Source organism: Balaenoptera musculus, chromosome X (genome assembly GCF_009873245.2).
Source record: "Balaenoptera musculus isolate JJ_BM4_2016_0621 chromosome X, mBalMus1.pri.v3, whole genome shotgun sequence".
NCBI classification, from domain to species: Eukaryota; Metazoa; Chordata; class Mammalia; order Artiodactyla; family Balaenopteridae; genus Balaenoptera; species Balaenoptera musculus.
Genome location: NC_045806.1, coordinates 19,524,182 through 19,550,326, shown reverse-complemented (window position 1 = coordinate 19,550,326; position 26,145 = coordinate 19,524,182). Strand labels below are relative to the sequence as shown.

At 45.5% G+C, this 26,145-nt stretch overlaps 1 protein-coding gene across 1 annotated transcript in view; it reads right to left on the bottom strand.

Moving 5' to 3' along the window:
• PTCHD1 (patched domain containing 1) overlaps positions 1 to 9,948 on the bottom strand; it is a 49,850-nt gene extending 39,902 nt beyond the window's left edge. Inside the window, exon 1 of the mRNA XM_036840220.1 lies at positions 9,598 to 9,948. Coding sequence (XP_036696115.1) covers positions 9,598 to 9,948 — 351 coding nt within the window. The remainder of the gene's footprint in view (positions 1 to 9,597) is intronic.
• Positions 9,949 to 26,145: the final 16,197 nt, after the last annotated feature.

Genomic DNA, 26,145 nt, shown 5'->3' with positions numbered 1-26,145 from the left:
AAGGTTCTTCAGGTCCACCAATCCACTGATCTAGTCAGTGCGGTTCTCAGACCAGCAGTAGCAGCAGTAGCCCTGGGAGCTTGTTAGAAATGCGGAAGCTCAGGCCTGCTGTCTCAGACCTATTGAATCAGAATATGAACATTAATAAAATTCCCAGGGAATTCCAAAACATATTCAAATTTGAGAAAAATTGCTAATCTTCACTTAAACTGAGGTTAGTTTTGTTTGAAGAGTTTAGGCATAGAGAACCAGGAAAGTAGAGAAATTTTCTTTGATCCTAAATAATTGTAGATTTCTTTTATAACCCTATGAAAAGAAATTTTAGACAAGGGAAGGTGGAGAAATGCACTGACCTAAATGACTAAAACCCCCAGTCAGCAAAATTTTACATTTCACAGTTTCAAGGGGCTTTATTATCACTTGGCCTGGTTCTCCTGATCTCTGGCAATTCTGACACACTCTTCCCTTTGAAGTGCTTGTGGATCTACTTATGTGGGGAAGATTTCCCAGGGAAACAGTGTAGTCATGTCAATTAAGTGAGAGAGGAGAGTTATCAACTCGCTCACCTAAATTGCTGGAGAATCCCTTTCTGGCATGCTGGGCTGTGAGGAGCGGTGAAGAGAACCTTGAAGCTGGAGCCCACAGACTCCCAGAGCTTTTCATTCCAGAGATACTTCTCGACAAGAAGTGAACGCTTCCTTTGTGTGCAAAGCCCTGTCAAGCATGAAGGTTCTGAGCCTTGCTACTCAAAGTGTGCGCCACTGACCAGCAACATCACCATCATCTGAGAGCCTGTTAGTAATTCAGAATTGCAGGTCCCACCCCAGGCTGAATCAGAATCTGTATTTTCCCGAGATGCCCAGGTGATGTGTGGACATAAAGAGCCTAAGAGCAGTCAGTTTTCTGAGCATGACCGCTTGCCTACATGCTATACCAAGACCAGAATAAAAACGAGACAACAGTGCAAAACTCAAAAAATTAAGGTACTGAGTATTACGAAGATTTTTTTTTTGAGCACTTAAATGCTAGTTGTATAGCAGAGATGCGGTTTTTATTGAGACAATTGGAAGGAATTGACAAAGCCATGGTATTTGACAAATTCGTGGAGCCCATGGAAGAATGAGCAAAGGAATCTCCCCTTTAATGCTGAGAAATTAACAGTTCTAGTGTTTCTGTTAAACTCACCAGAGATACACTGATTTTGTACCAGCATCATTTTCTAAGTTCACCTCTTAGAACAAGTCTTTGTTACCCTGGGCTCCCTCTTGAGAAATTCGAAGCTGAATGACATCAGAATGGTGATCTCTTGAACACTGATGCTACAGCTGGGAAAACCACTCGTCCTTGATTTTAAAAAAATGTGTTTCATGTTTACATTTGAGTATGGGTTAGGCCAATGTTTTGAGACTTTACTTCATGTACATAAGGACACGTGTAGTGGAGAGCTGACTTTGACGGTACTTGCTGGGAACTGCAGAGTGCTCTGCCCTCCCAGATGGGAATGGACCACTGGAGATTGCGGTCAATTTACACCTTTCCAAACTACTTGAACCAAAAGAGGTGGTCAGGCGTTTGGTTTTTGTTTTTCTTTGTATGAGTTTCTCCCCATATAAAGTAAGTATCAACAGATCCTAAGGCAGAATGGATGCTTATTGCGTATCATCAAGTTTGAAACCAAAATTTATCAAGGATGAGAAGTGAAGACAGATCTAAAGAAATCACATGGTCATGCTACCTGGCAAAATTATATTCAAGCAAAATAAATGAATAGGGAAGGCAGAGCGTGTTTTCCATCCTACAAGCCATCAACCAGCGACAATTTATTAAGCACCTGCTGTACATTCCACATTATACTAGTTTCTAGGAGAGATGTGGGAGTATAAGACATTGGTCCTGCCCTTGAAGAGCTTTATGATCTTAAGAGAAAGTATCACATGACAATAGAGCAAATTATAGAATAGTATCTAGTTAAGCATTAAAGAATGTGGGTACAACTGAAAGCCAGATAGATTTAAGGGAGGGAGGGAGCCATGAATTTGGGAAGGCCTCACAAAGTAGGAGACATGTGAGTCTGACCTCATAGTAAGCAGCGGGTGCACTTCTAGGGGGGAGAACAACACAGGTAGATGTGTGAAGATGGGGGCTGTGAAAGGGGGGCCTGAAGGCTCCTCTTGTATTCCTGAAGGGAAGAGGGGCTGGACACAGGCCACTCAAATGTGAGGGCTTGATATAAAACCACAAATCCAGGTGGCATCCAGGTCCAGCTTGGAATCATCTTTACCACCATCCAGTGGCAAAAATGAAAATGGCAGTTACTTATCAACTTCAAGAATAACTGAACAGCTATGTTGGGTCATTCTTTGCCTGGGTCATGGCCATCTTGTTGAGTGAAGGGATGAACATCCCTTAGCAATGTGGGCCCTAAACTCCTAGAGGTATATCTCTAGATGGGGGTAAGACCCTTAGTGCAGATGCTCTCAGGGTTCCACCTGTATTCTCTCCACTCACACTCACCTCTACATGTCAAGGCCGCTCACCGTGAGCACCTGCAGCTCTTTGCCTGTGGCTTTTATAAAACAATAACAGAAAACAATTCTGATTATGGGAACACATACAGCATCTGGAATTGCTAGAGATTTATTTACTGTGCCGGGCTGCAGCCGGATCAACTAATGATGGCTGGAGACTTGGGAGAAGAATATCCAGGTCCTTCACCCACAGTTGGGATAACTTGGATGGAGGTTATCCAGTGTCTCCCAGAGTTCCCCAGTGAGACTGAGCCCTGGGTGCCCGCAGTGGACACTGGCTTGAGAACACTCCCTTGACTGGCTTCCTGCTACTCCCTATTTCATGTCCTCACTTCCTTACCGATGTTTTTGGATATCACGCCCCAAGGTAACTGCCTGTACTCAAATCCTCATCTCGACTGTACTTGAAGCCCACAAGTTAAACCTAAAGTAGAAGACCTAACAATGGGGATCTTTCAAAATACCAGAAACAATATTCTCAAGAGGATTTCCTGGAGAGCAAGAAGATAAAAATAACTTCCCTGTTCCCTCATTGCCTTCTTTTGTTCAAAATATGACTTCTGAAGTTGAAGGCATGACATATTATTCCCATATGAAATAACAACTGGTGTTGATTTTCCTTTTTTTTTTTTTTTTTTTTGTCTTTTAAAGGTTAGAGATTACTCACCTCCCCTGCTGGTCATTAAATCAGTCTGGCAGGGTACCTCGGAAGTTCTGTGGCCTTCCAGGCATGTGGCAGCAGCACAGGCAGTGTGACTTCAAAGGCCTGCTTCAAGCCTATCTCAGGTATCACTTGGGGCTCATACTGAGCCCCAAAGTCAGGTACCAGATGGCATATACCACAAAGTCAGAGCTGATCAGATCCCCTAGCTCCTGTGCCAAGGGATGCTGCAACCTCTCAGGTAGGAAACAAATAACTTCTTTTAGCTTACTTCTTCTCTTAGTTATCACAAGAAGTCACCGGTTAAATGCTCAGCTGTTGGATGAGGTTTGTAAGTCTGGTGAATCCTGAGAGGTTCAGTCTTTGTGTTTGTTAAAAAAAATAATCATCCTTCTCCAACTCTAATATGGCATCTGTCAAGATACTCTGAGTCATTAAAAAGGTGGGCTTCCTCTCACACTACAGCTTTATATTTACATTTCAGTTTAAATTAGCAGTTTACCCAAAGTTTGTTCCAAATGCTTGTCTACATGGGCAAGTGAAAGGTTGCTCCCCAAATCTAAATGAGACAAACAGAGTGGGCATTGGAGGATACTAGTCACACAAATGACATGTGCTTCGAAGTCAGACAACCCTAGAATGATACTGAACTTGGATTATTCAGATGCACCTCCCATGAAATGCAAGGAGAATGAAACGAGATCTCACCCTCTCCTTACTTTGCTCCTAGTGCAAAAATAAAGTGCAAAAGGCAACTGGCTGGTCCAGCAGATGCACGAATGCTGCCCTTTCAGGCCTGGCCTCAATCTTCTCTAAGAGTACATGCCACTTGGATAACTCATCGAAGTGACAGGACTGCCCAAGGCATCATAGCACCTGTCACCAGACAAAGCACCCTGAGATGCTAAGAGCACATTCCAGTGTCTGCGGAGATGACCTTTAAGGTGCCTTCCAAACCCAAGGGTCTTTGATCCCCTGTCCTTTGGATGCAAGCTCTTCGTTTGTCATTTTATGTCCAGAAAGGCAAAGCAGCTGGACTAGGCAACAGAGCACGGCCTCCTGTCTCCTCGGCAGGTCACTGTTCACAGTGGGGTCTTACGCAGTGTCAGGAGAAGCCCGGCCTAGTGGGTGACTGCTACGGACTGAGGGTCAGGCCTGCCAGTAGTGGGCACTCTGACGAGTCCCAAGGCCAGCAGCAATTCAGCAGCTTTATCATTCAAGCAGTTAGACCGTATTCAGTTTCCTGGGTTCCTCTACATTGGGATTTAGACCATAAAGGACAGAGCTCTAGGGGAGCGAGATAAGTGCATCTTGGCGAAGGTTACGTTGGAAAATCTGGTCTTTGGCCAACTGCCCGAGCGAGCGTCTCCTCACAGGTTGTAGTATTTGTCCCCAGTCAAACTTCTATAAGATTTTTTGATGTGAACTTCTCTTTGGCATTTTTTCATTTTACATAATCAATGCAGATGAAAAACTCCCAGCAAAACAAAAAGAAATACACACATGAACCCTTTCAAGCAGGATTTGGGGCCAGAGAATTCTTTGCTGTATGGGGCTGTCCCGCGCACAGGGGATGTTTAAGAGCGTCCATGACCTCCACCCACTAGATGCCAGTAGCAACTCACCCCTGGTTGTGATGAGCTAAAATGTCTCCAACCATTGCTGAATGTCCCGTGCAGGGCACAATCGCCCCTGATTGAGAACCACTGCCTTAGAGATTACTTAACAGCATTAACTTCCTGAAATTGCTCCGGTAAGGGGGTTTTGGAATATAGTATAGGAACTTCTTTATGTAAAGGACCAAAGAGTAAATATTTTAGGCTTTGAGAGTCTTAGACTATCTCTGTCTCATATTCTTCCTTGTTTTTGTTTTGTTTTGTTACAATCTTTAAAAAATGTAAAAACTCCTACGCTCAAAAATAGGCTGGAATTTGCCGATCCTTAGACTGTAGAGAAAGACATAATGGCGATTCCTGTAATGATTGAAAGTGCTGAGACAGTATTTGGAAAAATTGGGATCTTGATCCAGCTATCAGGTCTTTGTGACCCTGAGCTAGCTGTTGTGCTGCCCTTCGTGGAAAGCTTGAATTAAATAATTCCAAGTTAAATTCTATCAATCTCATTTTGCAACTTAATTCTCCTTAATATAATTAAACATGAAAAGTTTAAATAAAGTAGAAATCAATATTTGAACAAAATGAAATTCCCCAGTAAAAGGAAGAATGTCTGCATAGTGAGTATGTGTCCTTCCCTTGGTTTAGAATAAAACAGCCTATGAGGTCCCCCTGAAAAAGAGGACGTTATGCAAAGGAGACGCCCCTATGCAATTGCAAAACTGAAAAGTGTTTTGATATGACTACAGAGGTGATCTTGGAAAACGAGAAAGGAAGAATGGTATCTTGGAAAAAGAGAAGCCTTAGAATCTGCCTATAAAGTTGTACACATAAAAATGTCATTTTGAAAATACATTTCAGAGTAGTTTCTGTGGAATTTTCTTTGCCCATCACGTAAACGTCTGAGCAAACTAGGGCAGGTCCCTTGGACAGATATTTACTGAAGGTCTACTCTGTGCCAGGAACTGTGTGAGTGAGGCATTGGAGTTGAATTCACCCGGACCTGGCCAACGAACAGCACTCAAACAGGAAATCGCTGCATTCAATCATCCAGAGATTTTTTTTCCAGCAAAATAGTCTATCTTTCTGTCTCTGTATATTGCTAATTACAAGTATCTTATGCTTTACTTTGGGCATGTAGAGTTTCTGTAAGTGGATTTCCATTGACACTAGGCAGCATCAGTCGAGAGAATGTCCTTATGATCCAACTGCCACTGTTAGAACAACAGTATAGGATGGGGATGAGACTTTGATTGAATATACCTCATTTGGATACCAAAAATGTACATTTAAAATCATTCAAGTAGTTTATCATATGGGAGGCAGTAAATGATAGTGAAAAGAGCACTGGGCGGGGAGTCAAAACCCTGGGTCACAGTCCTGGTTCTGTCCTTGTCTTTTTTTCTATAGATAATTCGGTTAATTTCTAAGGCGCAGTTTTCTCATCGGTAGAATGGAATCACACCATTTCTCCTGCCTACCCTTAGGTGTTTGATGTATTTAAACATACTATATGCTTATAACTTATAAGCTGTTATAAAGGTGATATCATTATTATAAGGAATGGGCTAAATTGGTTCTTTACACAGATGGAACAAATCAAGTATTGTCTTGGTCACAGCCAGATCAGTTATCAACTAAGACCTGCTTACACTTCACTTAAGGTGATCAGGAAGAAACATATCCCTAAAAGCTCGGGAGGCACTACTCTGAAATTTGCTCTGAGATGAACATCATGGATTTTTGTTAAAATATAATAATGAGCTAAATTTAATATTCTAGTGAAATGAAGACTTTTGAAGATCAACATGTATTTAAAGGGGTTCAGAAATTAATGGTTGATCCTTTGCCAGTACCATCAGGCCCCACCTACTTTCACCCAGAATTACATCTTTGCCCTGTAGGCTTCAGAGGAAACCATTGCTAGGGAGAGTCACCTCTCTCATAGTTTGTGGTCAGACTCTAACACTGCAGAGGTCAGAGTATGGCAATCATGTCACTTGCATGAATTTGAGAAAGCTCCTGCAAAGCAGATCAGCTGGGTTGTCAAGGGTGGATTATTTTTTTCTGTGATACTCTCAATTATGTTTTTGAAAAAACCAACCTGGATTTTCATTTTTGTCATCATCCCTTCCCAGTCTATTTTTGATCAGAAAGTCGTTGGACTAATATTGCCAGGAGGATCGCCTTCACTGAACAGGTACAACCCCGGAGCACTATGAGGAGTGAGTGACACAGCCTTGCAAGTTACTTCCTTCAGTTTTGTCGTGGGGCATGAGAAAGCCTCAAGCCCTGGTTATGCTGTGTCCACTTTACTTCCAGTGCGATGTTATAAAACAGGCAGGGGCTGGCCGGTGTTGGGTACAATGTTAACTGTCAGTGCTCTCCTTGGTGCCAGCAACAAAGTATCAGAATAACACTAGTAAGGGCGGAAACAGTGACTCTTTCACTCCTAACATCTTGTGTAAAGGACAAATCTTTCATGTCTCTAATAGAAAAAAAGAGGAAAAAAGTAAGTGCTTGTTCCCACACTTTACAGTACCATGACTACCGAGGGTCCATTTTTCTGTCCCCCTGCTCCATACCTACCAAATATAGGCGTTGGATATAAGAAGAAAAAGATGGATATATAGAATTGAAGGCAGTTCCCTCAGTTTCATGAGTCTGGGTTTTCATAAGCTCTGTGAATTCATTTTCACCAGAGAGCCATCAGCTAGAAATGAGTTCTGACCACTATGCCACTTGGTTTTGATCTTCCCCAGAAACCTACAACCTGAAAAAACATCCCATTTCTTAAAACAATTCACTCACAAGACCGCCGTCCTTTAAAGTTGCCCTTTAGATATGAAGGCAAAGCCAGCCTCCCTGGCTCTCCAGTCCCAACTTTCTCTTCTAATACGGTTTTCTGTCCTGAACAGATCAAAATCAAATAGGAGAGAAACGGTCCAGTTGAAAAGACATCTTATGTGCCCGTTGATGTCTCATTAACCTTGAGAGTGAGCAGAACTGGTGACTGCCCGTCAGAGTGGCGTGACGGTTTGTTAGGGGGAAAAAACACCCAAAAAACCAGCCAGTGGAAACATCACCTCAAAAAACAAAAAACAAAAAACAAAAACAAAAACAAAGAGAAACATCATTTAGTAGCTCATCTATCAAAAGATGGGGCAGCCTTCTGAATGTCAGGACTGGCTAAATTATAGTTTCCTTAAGCCTATGATGAAACTACTACATGTTTTCTTGGGAAAGCATTTGGAGCAGTATTTATCTGTGTGTCAAAATACGGTAACTAAAGTATCGGGGGGAAAAAAAAACCACTTCGATGTTGGAAGCATAATCATGAAAAAAGCAAACAACTCAGGATTAATGTTACTAAGGTTCTGTGGTGAGTATGTGTGATGCTGTGTGTGCCATTAAAAATACCACGAGCCACCAATGTGCGAAGGTCCTAACTCCACTGAGTCTCTAGTCAGATTCTGCTCATTACTAATTGCTGATTGATCATGTCAACAAATACAGGGTGGAAAATTAGCTTGTCTCTAGGGGGTTACCTGTAGAGTAAAAGAGAAGGAAAGAGTCCCCCAGGTTCACTGGCTGACTCCCGGTGGGATAAGTAGACTAGAAATCTAACCAGCCTCCAATCCTGGATCTGGACCAGAGACCCACACAAAACCAGCACCTTCCATCCCTGGGCCCCAGGGCTCCAGCTGGGACTGGTTCCTGTCTGCCCTCCCCAGAGGAGTACCTTAAGTAAACAAGACCCAGAATCCCCACCAGGGCTTGGGTGGAACATTCTCACCTCTTTCTGCTTTTCTCTCCCAAGGTCTCCACTTTTCCAACTCTAGTCCTCACTCCTCTGCTTTCCTTAGGAACTTCCTGAAAGTTATCACCATTAACCTCACTTTTTACATCAAATTCCCACCTCAGGCTGACAGCACAGCCTGTTTCTTTGAGTGTCACCCTCTAAGCAGCTGCTCGGTTTCCTGTGCTCTTCTCAGGGCCACACAGCGTGGCTTCTGTCCTCACCCTTCTGGCTCTGCCCCTCACCCTCACGCCCAAATACACCCAAATGAAAGTGCATCAGTCGAATCCCTCATTTCCCAAAGAACTTTTTGCATTTCAAAGGAGAGGAGCTACTGTGAAAGATGAAACAACTGCGAATTACAAACGTTCTCTCTCACCCTGTAAGTCAGAGATGGCTACCTCGCCCGGGGAAGAGGGCAGCAGGGCAGCCCCTGTCCTCTCTCCAGGACCATACTTCTTTCTGGTGGATGGGAGGCATTTCCTTTACCATCCCGCTCACAGCCCCTCCGAGCAGCCTTTTCCAAAACACTCCCGGGTCAGAGGAAGGGAGAAGAAATGAGGACAGGGGAGAGGGGTCTCTGAATCCCCCCAAGATAGTATTTTGTTTTCAAGTAGCAGGACTTTCTAGAATGTCTTCTCTAGTTCGGTTCCTTCTGGCCCAGTTACCCCAAAGCCTCCCCGCCCCCAAGACCACTGCAACCAAAACAAGCGCACGGACCACAGCACCGTGGCCGCCGCCGCCCCAACTGTTGCAGCGGCTGCCGGGGTGGCGGCGACGGCGGCCAGGGCAGGGCCGGGCCCGGACCCGGACGCTCCCCGCCCGGGAGGCTGGGAGGCTCCGGGCGGCCTTCGAGGGGCGCGCGGTGCAGCAGAGCCCCTGCGGCAGTCGCCTGGGATGGGAGAGGCGGCGCTCTCAGCCCGGACCCCCGCGCTCAGTCAGCCCAACCGCGGCAGCGGCGCCCGCAGAGGCTGCCCGTGCCCGCCCCCCTCTCACCTTTAAGATCAGGTCGGTGTGATGCTGGTCCAGCATGTTGGCTTTCTGGAAGGAGGTGACGATGACCCGGCCGTAGCGCCCAGGGGTCTGCAGGTCCGAGTAGAGCCGGTGCTTGGAGCGGTTGACCGGGAAGAGGCTGTTGACGAGGTTGCGCTCGATCTTGGCGAGGCTGTGCTGGGGCGCCAGCAGGTGCTCCACGCTCTCCTCGACCTGGTAGCGGCTGAAGCTGGCGCCGAGCAGGATGGAGATGAGCACCGGCGCCGAGGCGAAGAAGACAGGGTGACTGGCAATGAAGTGGCCGAGCCGGGAGAAACACGTCCTCAAGCCCCTGTGCAGAACCTGCCGCAGCATCCTAGAGCAGAGCGGGCGCGGGAGGAGGGCGAGGCGCACGCTCGGCGCGGGCTCGGGCGGCGGCGGCGGCGGCGGCGGCGGTGGTGGCGCCCGCGGCGGCGGCGACGGCGGCGGCGGCGGCGGAGGCGAGACCCGGTGCTCTCCCGGAGCCGCGGCACCACCATCGGGGAGTCCCGCGCCGCGCCTCGGGAGGGTCCCCTCGGGCCGGAGACACGCCCTCCTGCCCGCGGCCGCGCCGGCCCGGAGAGCCCCCCAGCTTGGCGGCCTCCGCGCCGCCCCCACCCCGCCCTACCCCGTGCGCCCTCCCCACCCCCCGCCGCCTCCCCGCCAGAGGGGCTCGGAGCGGCGGGGCAGCGTCCCGGCTCAGCGCCGGAGGTGCCCGGGGCAGCCCCCGCGGCGCGTCATGACCCCACTCACCCGACCCCCGAGGCCAACGACGGGGTGGCGCGGGGAGTGGCGGCGGCGCTATCGCGGGGAGCTTCTGCGCGCCAGCCTAGGAGCACGAGGACGGAGAATTCCAGGCTACACCCAGTCCCCTCCCCTCCCCGCACTCCCCTCCCCCGGCCCGGCCCGCCGCGCACGCCCTCCCCTCCCCTGTCCTCCTCCGGGGAGACCCAGAGATGAATAAAGAAATGGCCCCGATTTTCCAAACAAAAAGTAAAGAGTTTTCCCGGGGGTCGTCGGGCGGACCCGCTCAGAGCCGAATCCCCCCAGAGGCGGAAAGGAAGAGGCTGAAGACTGCGTGCGCCCAGGCTCTCTCGCCAGGCTCAGGTGGTGGCGCGCACTGGCTGGTGCGGAGAGGGGGTGGGGAGCGAAGACGCTCGAACGTGGAAATCACGCCTCCTCTCAAGTAAGAGCCATTTAAAATATCCCCAACATTGCAGCTTCCGCGGGACCACAGAGTCCGGGTGTGCGTCTGGGGCACGTCCACTCCAAAGGCGCCTCTGGCGAGTCTTCTCGCTCTCAATTAGGGTCACTCCAGAGTGGGTTGGACAGTTCTGCTGCGCGCCCCTCAACCTCCCCACACCGTCCCCCAGTAATAAAAGTGCTGATAATGATGGTCAGTCGGTGGAGCCGCCGGTCGCCAGGGCTCTGTTGCTCCCGGACTCCCGCCTCTCCGCACTGCCGCTGCCGCCGGCGCCGCCGCCTCCTCCTCCTCCTCCTCTTCCTCCTCCTCCTCTCTCTGTCGTCACTGGCGGGTCTGGGGGACCTGGTGCGGCGGGGCTGGAGCGGGCGCCCCTGCGGGCATAGAGTGTTTGTGAACAGCTGGTTAGGGAGTCTGTAGCGTTACTCCTCTTCTCTCCTCCACCCCGCCCTCTCCTCCTCAAATGGGCGAGTGTGGGAGTGGGGGACACCTTATCTCAGACCTGGAGAGATGTGGTCTCCGAGAGTGCCGAGCCGCAGGGGACGCGGGGGTACCCGGGGGGCGCCGACGGCTCGGTAAAGTTGGGCGTGTGCTTGTGCGCGCCAGCCGTGAGCTAGAAGGCAGCCACTGTGGTTCCCCTCGCACACCCCCTCCAGAGAATTCCCCGAGAAGGCGGGCGCCGGCTTCGGGCCCGGGATAGACCTGCGGCGGCGGCGGGAACGGCCACGCACAGGTACAATTTAGCGCGGTTCGTTGCGCGCTCCAATCCCCGGGTCCATCCATTGCAACGCAGACCGAGCGGGATCTCGGAGTCTGGGCCGCTGAGGCGCTCCGTCCGGCCAGGGGGGTGGGGACCGGGGCGCGGAGAGGGGTCCCCAGGCTTCGCGCTTTGAGCGCTCGGCCTTCCCATCCCACGCCTCCGGTCGCTCCTGCTTAGCTTTTTAGTGCCAAGGGTCAAGCGAGACGCGGCGGTGACTGGAGGCGCGGTCCCTGGAGTGTGGCCCGCACTACTGAGCATGGGCATGCATATTAATCAAAGCTGAAGGAAGACGGGATAGGGAGAGGGAGAAGAGGAGGAGGAGGAGGAGGAAGAGAGGAGGAGGAGAAGGAGAGGGAGAGGGAGAGGGAGAGGGATGGGAGACCGCGACTAAGGGAGGCGTTTCCCTAACGTTCCCAGCCCAGATTCCCCAATGCCAAGCGGCCCTCCACTTCTCAAACTGAACTTGGGAACTTGCACGTCAGAAACAGGAAGTCGTGGGCCGGGAAATCCTCCTTTCTTGGTTCCTCTTCTCCCTTTCCCCACACCAGACCCTCCGTCCTATATTCCCTCAGCAACACCTGCAGCTGCTGCGCTGCCCACCCCGGGGGCGCACCCTCAGCTCTGCCTGCGCTCAGCTCTGCCTGCGCTCCCTAGGTCCTTTTACCCAGCCGTACTCTCGTCCACTTTCAAAGCTCCCCCTCGCTGTTCCCCACACCGCTCTCTATTTCCAAAGACTCCCTCTGGTTCACCAGCAGCTTCCAGCCGACAACGCTCCCCCCCACCCCCTCAGAATTGCCATTCCCGGGAGGGGCTAGAAATTCCCCTGCAACACTCCACTTGTGCCCTTCCCCCGTCATCTTAATTTCTGCTCGCGGAGACGCCGCTGCTCTGCAGCGCTTTGCTGATTCACGATGATCGCGGAGGGAAAAGCCTCATTGACTTGTGCCCCTGCTAGCGGCGACTCGAGCGCGAGCGGCTGCGAGGGCACACGCTTTGGGAAACCACCCACCACTGCGCAGCCGAGGTGCTAAATGGCAGGGTGGATGCCTCGCCTGGCTCTCGGCCGGGGCACACGGAGAGAAGGAAAGGGCCGGCGGAGGGAGGGGGGTACGGTGGCAGCGGGAATTACTGCGAGCACTGTTCTCTGCGGCCGAGCCGGCGGCAGCTGGTGGGTGGGCACCTCTCAGGAGGCCTAAAGTCGGTCTCTGCGCGGGGAGCAAACAAAGATGTTTCCTGTTGCTCTGGTGCCAGCGCAGCGACAGAAGTAAGAGAAGGGAAACCAGCCGACAGGTCTGCTGGGGAGCCTTTAACATTTCGGCAAAGCTCTTTGCATTCTGAAGTCTTTGTCCCTCCAAATGGTTCCCTCCTAACCTTGGTTCGCTCCCGTCCCTAGAATTTTCGGCCTTTTAATACAAGCCTTCACGCGGGCTGAAGAGCTGGCATCCCCGCTCTCAGTGCCTGGGCTGAGTCCTAGAGCGGGACAAACCCAGCGGTGCTCACCGGGCCGGTTGCGGGTGTTTTCTCCCACAAGGAAAGGGCCTTTCCTTTGAGACCGAGGCATTTGCCTCTAGTTCTCCCAACTCGGTTCCTAATTGTTCTTCTGTATGTTGGGGGGAACTTACCCTACCGGCTTTAACTCAGACACACGGACCGGCCTGAGAGTGGGTCTTCCTGCCACTTTTTAATGCGGGAAATCCAGTTAGTATTGTCTAAATTGAGTTGGAGTAAGAGAAAGAGAGCGCGCGCGCAGAGAGGGCGTTGCCTCCTCCCGATTTGATTCGTCTTCTCTTGATTCAGGCGTTCAGGGGAGCGTTGCCACCACCAAAGACTTGAGTTTGCATTAGGACGATGACCTTGGCTTGGGTACAGAGCTTCCATAAGTACATTTGTAAATTATTCCTTTTTCTGATTAAAGATTAATACATATTAATTGTAGAAAATTTAGAAAATAAGAACAAGAAAAAGAAAAAGACACCTGTATCCCTGTACTTTCACCACCTTTCAAAGGTGACCTCTATTAATAATTTGTTGTACACATAGACAACATAATGTAGAGGTTAAGGCTATTGGTCTATAGCCACTAAGCTGAATCCTTGCTCTACTACTTTTGTTGGGTAAGTAACTTAACCTCTTTATGCCACACTTCTCTCTTCTGGAAAATGGGAATATTGATTGTACTTACTACATAGAGTTGCCGTGAAGGTTAAATAGGTTAAAAATGTGGGGCACTTAAAACGATGCCTGGAATATCACAAACAGTAAATGATATTTGTTACAATTCTAGTTTTCTCTGACTGAATATGTGTGTGTATGTGAAAAAGAAAGTCAGTCCCTGCCATGCAGAAGCTGGCCTGGTATAATCTGCTGGGACTTGGGGTTGCTAGGACCTGCTCACAACTAAGCTTTGGTGTTCTCCTGTTGAGCAAAAACCATTCCCCAAAACACTAATGGCAGATAAGGTCACTCTGTAACTGTGATGGATCCAGACAAAATTAGGAACACTCCATAATCATGTCTGAACACAGACAAAACAGGAACCTTGTCCAAACCACAAAAATGACCAAACATGTTCCTACCCTGGCTAATATGAGTGACTGTTGTGGTGTGTTGAAAAACAAATGACAGCTTTAGCCTTCCGCTAGTCTTCTCTCCCTCTAGATGAAGATTTCTGTCATATGGCTGAAACTTCAACTTGTACCATATTGCTGGACATTTAGGTTTTTAAAATTTTTACTTTTGTAAATAGCAGTGAGATGAACAGCCTGTAGATAAATGTCTGACTGCATCTCTATTTTCTTAGGGTCAAATATCCATCACTACATTTTAAGTGGACAGCTCCTAACCAATGCCTTTCTGATTATTGTTAAATTGGAAGGGACAAGGGCATCCCTTCACACGGATTAAATTTCTCGGTCAAATAAATGAAGTATTCCTGCTTGGGGGCAGGGGATTTCTATCATCTGTTACATTTGGAATCAGTCTCTTGGCTCAGTATGGCTCAGAGATGCCAGAGGGATTGATCATGGTGTGGAAGGAGTGTGGACCCAAAGGAAAAGCTTATTTGGTTTGAAAAGGTTAGAAACAAGGGTATTCTGTGGTCTAGCAAGTATGTCAAACATTAGCTTTCAATAATCACACCACCATTTTCTGCCTGAGAAACAACAAAATATTTTCATGCATATATCTTAAATCTAAACTGTTCTATATCAACCATGAAATCATTGTACATAGCAGGATCATGCAAAGGAAAGTTGGGTGGCTGCAATTTAGGGTAGTACTTAGCATAGTGTGTTTATCATCACTTTATACTATCCTAACCTCAGTAACCCTGATATATTTCTAAGTGGTGGGTGCTTCTGCCATCCTAAAAGATGCCATCTAGGTAAGATTTCTTGGAGAATGGAAACAGATGCAGGGAAGGGAAAAGTGTAGCAAGCATTTTCCTTTCAGAGTGGGGAGGGTCCCCTGGCAAACGTCAGTGTTTTTTGCAGGGATGCCTCCGTAAAATATCTCTTGGGACTCAGCCCTATTTTGACCAAAAAACCGTTTTATGCAGAGCAACACTGTATTCACAGAAAGTTTACACAAAGGGAGACTTCTACAGATAGTTTGAACTTGCAGTTGAAGAGAGAACACATGTGTGTGGCAAGTCCTAATAGGTTGCTTAAGATAAAGAGGCACGCTGCTGTGTGTAGATGATCCCCTCTGAAAAGTGTGCTGATTGGATATCTGAGTCTTTCAGGATATTCTGCCAACTCAATAGGCTCTCAATATCATCATGAGTCTTGTAGAAAAATGATCAATCATGACATAAGGAAAAAAGTCATGCAAAATAATTTTCTTGAATAAACATAGGACTCAGGGCTAAGAGAGGGATATTTCATGCATCGATTCAGGGAGAAACATTTTGAAAGACGCTATTTGGGTGTCTGGGCTCACCACGCCACCAGTAGGTTGAGGTGGCCAGGTCCAAATATTTGCTTTGCTTTTTTTCTCCTAAAAAGCAGAAAGCATGGCCTTGCCCTTTCTCCATCTTTCAAAATCCTTCTGTCCTTCAAGGTTCTCTTAAAATCCTAGCTCATATATCTAATAAGCTTTCTCTGACTGCCAAAACAACATTGATTAATTTAACTTGATTGAACAATTTTATTTGAATTATTTCAGTGAGCAAGTTTCTACTGAGGTCAACAACTAGGAGAAATTGAGTGAGGGATTCCCTGTTCTCAAGAAATTTTTAGTCTAATAGGGTTGGATAAATATACTGGGAATTAAAATAGGAACCAGAGTTAAGGGTTAGAGGAGAGGCAACAAAAAAGGCATAGATGATATCTGGTTGGTTTCCAGCCTTAGAATACCTTTAGCCTCGAGTTAGCATCTTGCTGTTTTGAGCTTCTTCGTTAGCTAATGTTATAGATATCTATGCGTTAATGAGATGTAAATATTATGTATCAATTTTTGATAGGCTTTTGACCACTGGGCTGGGCTGATAGAGGTCCCCTTTTCTCTTCCCTTGGGATGGTCCTAAAGTTTTGAGCTTGGTCAAAGATGACCGCTCCTCATTCTGGGAATTCCTGAGTAATGCCACTTTCTTGAAATCTAAGTGCAGCTCAGGTTTTTCATTAAGTGAAGCTGGCTTTCCTTCCACTGCATCTAAATGAGGAGAGTTTAGGTACTTTATTCACTTTCAGCACCAGGGACAGATCCATTAAAACCTAGTTACTCCTCCCCTTTCCAGCCTCTATCACTTCTAAATTGGTTTTAGGGAAATTTTAGAGCTAAAGAGTTTCTTTAAACTAATATAATCAGGGAGTTGATCATTTTTTCTAAGCCAGGTCATTTAAAATGGAAATAAATTTAAACTGGTAGACCACTAAATCCAATATGATCATATTTAAAATTGTGCCCAATAATTTGATGCATTTGTGGTGTGTTTGTATTGGGGGGGGACATTTAAAGGAAAATGTTAGAACTAATTCTAAACTACAATCTCTTGAATTTTAGGAGTGATTGTGCTGAAAACTCACAGGAATGATAGAAAATGAGGAAAAGAATACTCTCATGTGTTTTATGTGCTAAGTTTAGCCTTAGGCAATTTCCGGTATCTTAGCCCATGTAATTTGCAAAATCACTCTGTGGGCTATAGGTATTGTCAAACCCATTTTAAAGAGAGGAAATTGAGGATTAAGATAAACTGTCTTGTTCAGGGTTACACTGTAATGGAAGTATAAATAGAATCCAGGCCTATCTGATATCAAAATCCATGTTTTCCTGTTCAGTCATTCTTTTAAGCAGAAAACTACCTGATTCCTTTTCTAAAATGCCTTGACTGAATATCATAAAGTGTAAAAAAATCATAATCAGCTAATATAATGTGCCATGAATATTATAAACAATTTCATGCTATTTCTGTATTTATTATTCATTTAATAGTGTTGTAAAGTGTCAATATCAATGGCCTATCCATTAGTCAGGTTTTCAGTGTTTGTATTCATTTCTGATGTTGGTATTCCTTAGAGGAGTTCTGTGGACCAACAAAAATATTGTTATGGAACCCAAAGTGTTTGCTGATCTAATCCAACCCACTCTTTTTGCAGATGGCAAAACTTCTGCAGTCCTTGTCTGGATTCTACCAAGAAAAATCCCTCAAAATGTTAAAATGGAAAACTGTCAAGTGGTTCCAAAATACATAGCAGAAAAAGCAACCAAATAGACTCTGACCTTATGCCTGTTGAAATTCTTCCATTTTTTAGTGGTTCACCAGTAGTCATTATACTGCAAAGGAAAGATTCTTTAATTCTCTTCCTTTACTTACTGTGTAAAGTGAACAGAGACCCTTATAATCACCAGATCCATTGTCTTATGTTTGAGCATAGGGGACATAAGAAAGCAGGGGGTTTCGTGATACAATTCTTAGCTTCGGGGCAGTCTTTCTTTGATGTTTATATATTTAATCCCTTTAAAAATCGTACTCCAGAGCATAACCTAAGAACAAAGCACTTCATCTCTTCTGTTATTAGAACTGTGTACTTCTTGCTTTGACTTTTAAAAATGACAGAGCTACAAGGCATTCTGTTCCCCATGGCTGATAACTTCCTTCTAGTGAATGGCATTATGTTGGTGAATTAATTAATAGTAAAATCTGATTTACATGTTCACAAATATTAGAATTCTAGAAAAGTTACATCGGAGGCAGCTCCTAAGAGAGTCTAAGTGAGAGAAGAAAAAAAAATCAAAGAATCCTTTTTCAGAAAAAACACAAGACTTGGCATTTCTGGGGCTGCTTTGCTTCCACCTTCAGGCATCTTCTGAATATTGTAAAGGGGATTATTCTAGTTGTGGAAAAACTTTTTCTTCCATGAGTTGAAAGGTTTAGCCTCAGGTGAATGCCATTGCCTCCTGTGGTCCGCCTAGCAGCAAAAACTGAAGCAGTTTGGCTACTGGCCTAGCCATCAGCAAATATGGTCCTCCATCTAGCTCTTTCTCATCACCGTATTTCAGATTTCTCTTCATAAAAATCAGAATGATAAAGATGATGATGCTATCTCCCAGGTAAGGAGATTTTCAGGTATAAAACATGATAATGAATGTAAAGTGCTTTGAAACGACCATACGCATTATTGGGCTTGATAAGTCCAAGGCATCTTGCTAAATGTGGAGAACGAAGATGTGTAAAGACCTTGCTTTTGAAGTGTCCACAGTGCAGTGGACTGAGGCCACCAAGTGAAACAACAAAGTTGTGTAGTGTGGCAAGGACATTGGTGCTATGAGACCAGTGAGAAGGTTCCTCTAACCCAATCTGAAAAGCAGAGGTAGGGTTTGGAAAGGCTATGAAGGGTATGTGTAGAGGTGCTGTCTGGTGCTCCAACCTTAGCCTCTTGGCCTGCTCTAGAAGTTCACTCGAGGTAGTTCCTATATATGCTGATGGCTTCCTACTTCTCTCTGTCTGAGATATTCTCCGGCCACGGGGGGCAGGCTGGAAGTGCCAGAGAGCTAACAACCCTAGGAGTGACCCTCAGTTAGTGAGGGATACGAAAAAGAAAGAAATACCCAAATTTCTTTGCCTCTCTGTAGGACAACTCAGAGAGATGTTTCACACAGGCTCTCAAAGACACCACAGCAGAGCTGACCCCACTTGTGAACACACCTTTTATTGGCTTTTCTCTCTTCTCTCTCTCCCTTCTCCACTCCCTCACTCTGCTTTCTGGAAATCCCCTCCCAAATAAACTGTTTGTGCCCACATCTTTGTTTCAGTATCTGTCTTTGGGGGAGCCCATCTGAAAACAGGAGATGACATCCAAATGGCATCTCAAAGGTTAGCAGTTAGTCAAGCCTAGTGAATTTAATGGTATATACATTATATCTCAGTAAATTTGTCTAAAAAAAAAAAAGGAGTTGGCCAACCCATCATGGAGGGAAAGAATATTCCAGGCAGGGAGAATAACGTTTGAGATTATAAAGATGGCCATAGAGAGCTTAGCTTGTTTTGGTAACTACAGATAGTTCAAGATGGATAGACAGTAACTTGGAAAAGTAGACAGGGGCCGTGTTAAAAAGGGACTTATAAGCCTAGATAGAGAGCTGGGTGTTTATTTTGAAGGCGACGGGGAGCCATTTCAAGGCTTTAAACAGGGGAGTTTATGGCCAGGTTTATGTTTTATAAGGTTACTCTAGTGGCTATGTGGAAGGTGGATAAAGGGAGGGCAAGACTAGAGGCAAAGAGACCAGTTAGGAGGTCATGATAACAATTAGAACAAGAAGAGATTAGGGCCTGAAGCAAGGTGGAGGCCAGTGGGATGGAGAGAAAGGGAAGGATTGATACATTTTTGGGGGGGGGGGGATAGAATTGACAGGACTGAGATGATTGCAGAATGGAGCTAAGACACTGCATCATGGTTTCTGAAGACACAGTTTCATTGCAAAGAGCTATGCTAAACCATATCCAACCTTAGAGATACTAGTTTATTGTTACCAGATTCTACTGGAGGACAGAGCTTCTTGTCAGGGTGAGGAAGAAGGAAAGATGGACTGTGTAAGCTCTAAGCTACAACAAATGGGGATTGAATGTAATGGTTTGGACATGAGAGTTGGACAAGAGAGGTCAGTAGCCTGGAGGAGTCCACAATGTGGAGGCTAAAGTCAATTAGGTCTGTAATATGGCGATTCATGTGGATTAATAAATGTCCTTGCTCCCTAGGGAGTTGAGTTATATCTTAAGGCCAGTTGCTTAAATGAGACAACTTCACTGGGGGGAGAAGGAAGAGGAGATAAATGAGGAGGAGGTGGTGGGGACAGGGGCAGTGGGAGGAAAATGAAATATATGGCCTTCATGGGTGAGATTTCCCAGAAACCTCCCTCTTTGGTTTATCTCAATTCTCTTCATCTTTATAATGCACCCCTGCAAATTTCCCCTCTGATGACCCTCTAGAACCCATCTCCGAAGGTGACCAAAAACCAGACCCTATACATAAGGCCCTCATTCCTTGGCAGAAGCTTCTGTTTTTGTTAGGAAGCACACACCCCCATATGCCACACGTGGGTGCTTTAATTTACACAATTAGCAATCACATTGAAGAAAACGGGCACCAGCATTTTATAGTATTAGACACTCATTCTTTCACTGATGCCTATATGGGAGCACTGTAAATATTAGACCATTTTAATGAAATATTTTTAGTCCTATTATGAGTTATGCTGCTGTTAACATTTGTGCACAAGTTTTTTGTATGGATATGTGTTTTTATTTCTCTTGGCTATATACCTAGAAATGGAATAGCTGGGTCATGTGGTAACTTTATGCTTAACATTTTGAGGAACTACTGAACTGTTTTCCAAAGGGCCGGAACCATTTTACATTTGCAGGGGCAATGTTCTTTGATTGTTTGCTTGTTTGTTTCAATCATATTTATGCTAGTTTTTTCTCTGCTTATCATTAGATGGTAGTTTCACGAAACCTTTCTGCAATCTCTTTCTGGATTTGTCTATCTTTTATTTATTTATTTTTTTATTGGGGTATAGTTGCTTTACAATGTTGTGCTAGCGCCTTCTGCACAGCCAAGTGAACTAGCCATGAGTATACACATGTCCCCTCCTTTTTGGATATCCTTCCCATTTAGGTCACCACAGAGCACCGAGTAGAGTTCCCAGTGCTATATAGCAGGTCCTCATCAGTTACCTATTTTATACCGTGGTGGTGTATATACGTCAATCCCAGTCTCCCAATTCATCCCACCGCCCCCACCCCCCGGATTTGTCTGTCTTTTAAATTCTCCCTTTGTGATGAGACATTTTTTTTTACATCTCAAAATGTTACTTGAAAATCCCAATAATATCCTAATAAAAATTCGGATAATGAGATTGTCTGGAAAATATACTTGATTGGACTAGTGTATTACTTAGATACATGTGGAAGCTCATTGTTTGGGGATTTTGAATTTCAGATTGTGATGTCCACATCTTACCAGGGATGCCCAAACCCTCCACAGAATCTCCAATTTGGGGGGGATTTCTTTAAGCCATGGAACAGCAAAGATGGCAGTTGGGGCCACTAGGATGCTCTCTCAGTTTACACTCAGAAGGGGAAAGAAAGGAGGGCGAGGCCAAAAGGAGATGAAAGGCTCAGAGAGAGCTGTGGGAAGGCCACAAAGACATAATGTGCCAACTATGGTTTATAGCTCTGAGGGTAGCCAGAGGGGGGTAGTGCCTGAGGTACAATAGTGGGTCTGGTTTGGACCCACTTGGAAGCTTGTCAAATTCACTTTATCCCCTTTCTCCAGTTGAAACTACTCACCCCAGTTTACTCCTTCCAGTTCCACCCTACATTTATCCATCTGGTCCCCGTCAATCTGGCCAGTGGCTGGTGAGGAAAATTAAGGAACGGGAAAAAGAGAACAATAGGAACATATGTATTCGTGACCCTTCCCCCACTTCTGCACCTCCCTATTTATTATCAGTCCGGTAGGCGTTCTGTTTAATTTGCCTCACCTGAAGTGATAACACTTTGGTCTCCATAAAGCAGTAGTATCACCTAGGTCATGGTAATGAGGTAATGAACTCCCCTATAGAACAATAAAGGTGAAATTAAGTGGTGACAGAATCCCACAGGAAGGACTAACTGTTATTAAGTGATACTTTCTTAGTGAAGGTTCCCTCCACTGTAATATTTCATTATTAATAGTCCTTGGGAATTTAAAGAAAAGAAATACCTTTTTATGTCTCTGGCTTAGTCTCCTGGTACTCATAAAGGAATCCAGGCTATGCTTTATGATGCCAAAACCCACCGCTCAATCCAGTCAATATGGTAATAGAACAACAACCAACCACATGATTTGGCATTATATAGACAAAACAGCTAATTGTTTGCCTGAAATATTCACATGCAAATCGGTTATTTTGACATCATATGGGCACAATCCAAGTAAATATTTAAACGGTAATTTAAAAATCATTAATTGGAACCATATTTGTTGATTATCTCATATATACAGGGATTTTTCTCATTTAACAGATGGCTTTGCATCAAGCCCATCTTAGAAATTAGTAAACACAGATTTTTCTAACTGTGGAAAGAAATAAATACGTAAGAAGGGGCCAGAGGCAGAAGGCAACTTACTTAAAGATAACTCTGAAAATGGTGGCAGTGGTAGTTCTCTAGCGGTCGTAAGATAATGTATGGAGGAGCTGGCACTTGGGAACTCAAATATTGGAAGCTTCAGTGATTAATCTGGTGTGTTAGATTCCTGGGGTTGCCATAACAAAATACGCAAAACTGTGTGGCTTGAACAACAGAGATTTACTGTCTCACCGTTCTGGAGGCTGGAAGTCTGAGATCAAGGTGTTGGCAGGGTGGGTTCCTTCTGAGAGCTGTGTGGGAGAATCTGTTCCACGCTCCTTTCCTACCTTCTGGCAGTGTGCTGGCAACCTTTGGCATCCCTTCATGCAGTCTCATCACATTCACAGGGTGTTCTTCCTGGGTGTGTGTGTCTCTAAATTCCTCCTTTTTATAAGGACATCAGTTATATTGAATTAGGGGCCCATTCTACTCTGTATGACCTTATCTTAACTAATTACATCTGCAATGATCCTACTTCCAAGTAAGGTACTAGGGGTTAGGACTTTAATATATGAATTTGGGGAAGGAGGTGGACAATTCAGCCTATCACATCTGGTATAGATTACTGTTCCAGTATAGAGATTAATACCGCCTGCACAGAGGCCCAGAATTCTCCATAAGCTCTGGCAAGAGTCATCTTTTTTTTTTTTTTTAAGTTTATATTGGAGTATAGTTGCTTTACAGTGTTGTGTTAGTTTCTGCTGTACAGCAAAGTGAATCAGCTATACGTATACGTATATCCCCTCCTTTTTCGATTTCTTTCCCATTTAGGTCACCACAGAGCATTGAGTAGAGCTCCCTGTGCCATACCGTAGATTCTCATTAGTTACCTATTTTATACAGCCACTATGGAGAACAATATGGAGGTTCCTTAAAAAACTAAAAATAGAACTACCTTATGACCCAGCAATCCCACTCCTGGGCATATACCCAGAGAAAACCATAATTCCAAAAGATACGTGCACCCCAATGTTCATTGCAGCACTATTTACAATTGCCAGGACATGGAAGCAACCTAAATGTCCATCGACAGAGGAATGGATAAAGAAGATGTGGCGCGTATATACAATGGAATATTACTCAGCCATAAGAAGGAACGAAATTGTGCCATTTGCAGAGATGTTGATGGACCTAGTGAACGTCATACAGAGTGAAGTAAGTCAGAAAGAGAAAACAATGATCATATATTAATGCATATATGAGGAGTCATCTTTGATTGGATGTTTTGGGGTAAAGATAAGGGCAAAGTAGAAATCTGCTGCCAACTAGACACTAAGAACATAAAATACTAATTTTTCACTTAATGCCCTCTTGATGCCTCCTCTCCATATTTGAGAGGACTGGCTAACAGATACCTTAAGATTGGGGGTCCAAGAGAAACTTGAACATCGGTGACTCCCATGTTTTTTGAGAGTGCTTTAGGTCTCCCCTTGGCTTGAAGCTTATAATGCAAGAAAATTCCTACTTTGTATGTTTTGTATATTTTCCAGTCCAATTTGAAGTTTTGTGTCAGATGACTCCTGGGTATTTTCTTTTTTAACTTTTTATAAAATTACTCTCTCCAATAAGAGATATTTCCCCCCCATGAATTTTCATATTTTTAATCTAACAATTATGCTTTCAGAGTCTTCCCTTCTACCTTGTTTGAAAACAGTTTACCTGCCAATGTCCCCTTCCTCAGGCAACGCCGTGGCCATCTCTACCCCATCCTCACCCTTGTGTGGCTTTCTATTTGGATTCGGGAGAATCACTTGACAACCATTTCCCACCTGGAAGAAAGGGGATGGAGGTCATCCTTTTAAATATCTTAAACGTCTCGGTTAGAACCATCATGTCTCAGTGGTCAGCCCTTGATGTGAGTGATGGATTATGCTTTGCAAGGTTATCTCTTTCCTGAGAACATCACTAGCAAAGCCCTGGTAGACTTTTTCTGAGTAATGTCACAGGATATTTGTATCAGTGTTAAACTGGCCTTAGAAGGCACCTTGCTCTTACCAGTGATAAACCCTCTTATCTTGCTCTGCTTCATTTGGGAACTTCTTCAGAAGTGGCTCCTTTTAATTGTTGATGATTTTTGTTGCAAAGCTTTTAGTGAGAAAATAATAGAGGCTATGTATGCATGCAGGAAGAACAGTTGGAGGGTTGAGTCAAACCACTAGGCAGTTTGGTGGGGAAAAAGTTGTCAGGCCAAGCTTTCATTTGGCACCTCTTGGCTAAGTGTTGTACATACATATTTCACGGTTACATGTTTGTATATGTGCATATACAAGCAAAATCATGTTCCTTAGTTGTCAAGTAGAAGTTATTGAAGTAAAACATGGTTGTCTATACAAATCAGTGACCAAATATCTATTATAAGCCCACCGTGTGCATCACTAGAGGGGTGGAAGGAGGCAAAAATCTAGATTCCTGTTCTCAGTGAGCTTGATATGTTGGTAGGGAGATGAGATTCTTCATTCATTCAACATAAATTTATTAAGCACCTAATATGTACTGTGTCCAACTTGAGAACTGATAAATGTTGTAAGATAGCATCCCTATCTAAAGAAGGTCATAGTTTACTGGAGGATGTAGAGAAGGTGACAAAAGCCTGGTGAGGACTTTAGTAGAAGAATGCGTAAGGCATTGCAAGAGTTAGTATTAGGGGTGACTAACTCAGACTGAGAGGGTTGGGGAGGCTTGCTGGATGTGGAAGATAATTAAGACCAACGCATAACAGTGCCATAAGTGTTCAGTACTAAATGAGTGGTGCAACTGTTAGTGGCATTCAAAGATGAGGAAGTCACTTCATGTTGGGGTGATGAGGGAGGACTTCATGAAGGAGTGAGGTTTGAGTGAAGATCGATGTCAAGAACTGCACGTACTTGGTCTTTCTGCAACTATGTGCTGTGGAACCTCTTTGTAGGGCGTTGGGTGATAAGACAAACCCAAGATCTAGTATAGGTTGGAGCTAGATATTATTAACCAGAAGAGAAGGATTTGACATTGAATGTGAACCCAGTTAGTAGTGCTATCCAAGGGTTGTCACCTGTGGCGTCAGTGTTTGGGTAGTCTCGGCGGTTGCTAGGGAGGGGTGGGCCTCACAGTAGATGGGTTTGGGAATGGAGCAGAGCTGTTACTTTGAGTTGATGGATAGATATTGGAAGGAGGAGACTTTTCTGGTGTATGAGTTAGGAATGCTTTTGTCCGCAAGTTCCAAAACGCAACTTCGAGTGGCTTTAACAAAAAGGGACTGATTTTTTCCTGCATAATCCAAAATCTAGAGGTAGCCGCTGGGCTTTGGTTCAGTGGCTGAAGAACATTTGAGATGGCATCTCTGCCCTTCTCCTGGCCTTCCCTTTGTGTTTGTTGCCTTATGGTTGAAATATGACTATCACAATTTCATTTCAGGCAGGAAAAGGGGGCAAAGTTATGTCTGTTCCTTTAATAAGGAAAGGGATATTTTCTCCAGAAGCACCCCAGCAGATTTCCCCTTATGTCTGCATGGCCAGACCTGTAGCACATGGCTACTCCTAAAATCAAGAGAGGTTGGGAAAGAGATTAGGGTTTTACGCTTGTCAGAAAAGGGAGAAGGAGGTGGGAAATGTGTGTTGGGAGGACCAAGCAGGAACTAGGGTGTATGTGTGTGTGTCTGTGTCTGCAGGCCTGGGCAGGGCTACCTGTACCCTGGCTGGGGTGCAGGACTAGCTGCAGTACCACTAGTGGCCTAAAGGGGGGACCAAAGAGAAGGACACTCGGCTGGGCCCCCGCACAGTGCTCGTTTCTTGACTCTTTGGGGTGACTCCTCTCCACCATTGTTGCTTCTGTACTGCTCCCTTGAATCCAAATCCTCGGCCTTCCCTTCAAATGTTGGCTTTCTTTTCGACTCTGTCATTGGCCCCCTTCTTTTCTCACTCTGCCCACACGTGGAGGGGAGTCAGGAAGCTGACATTGGCAGGGCCTGACTCCTGCCAGACCTAGAGG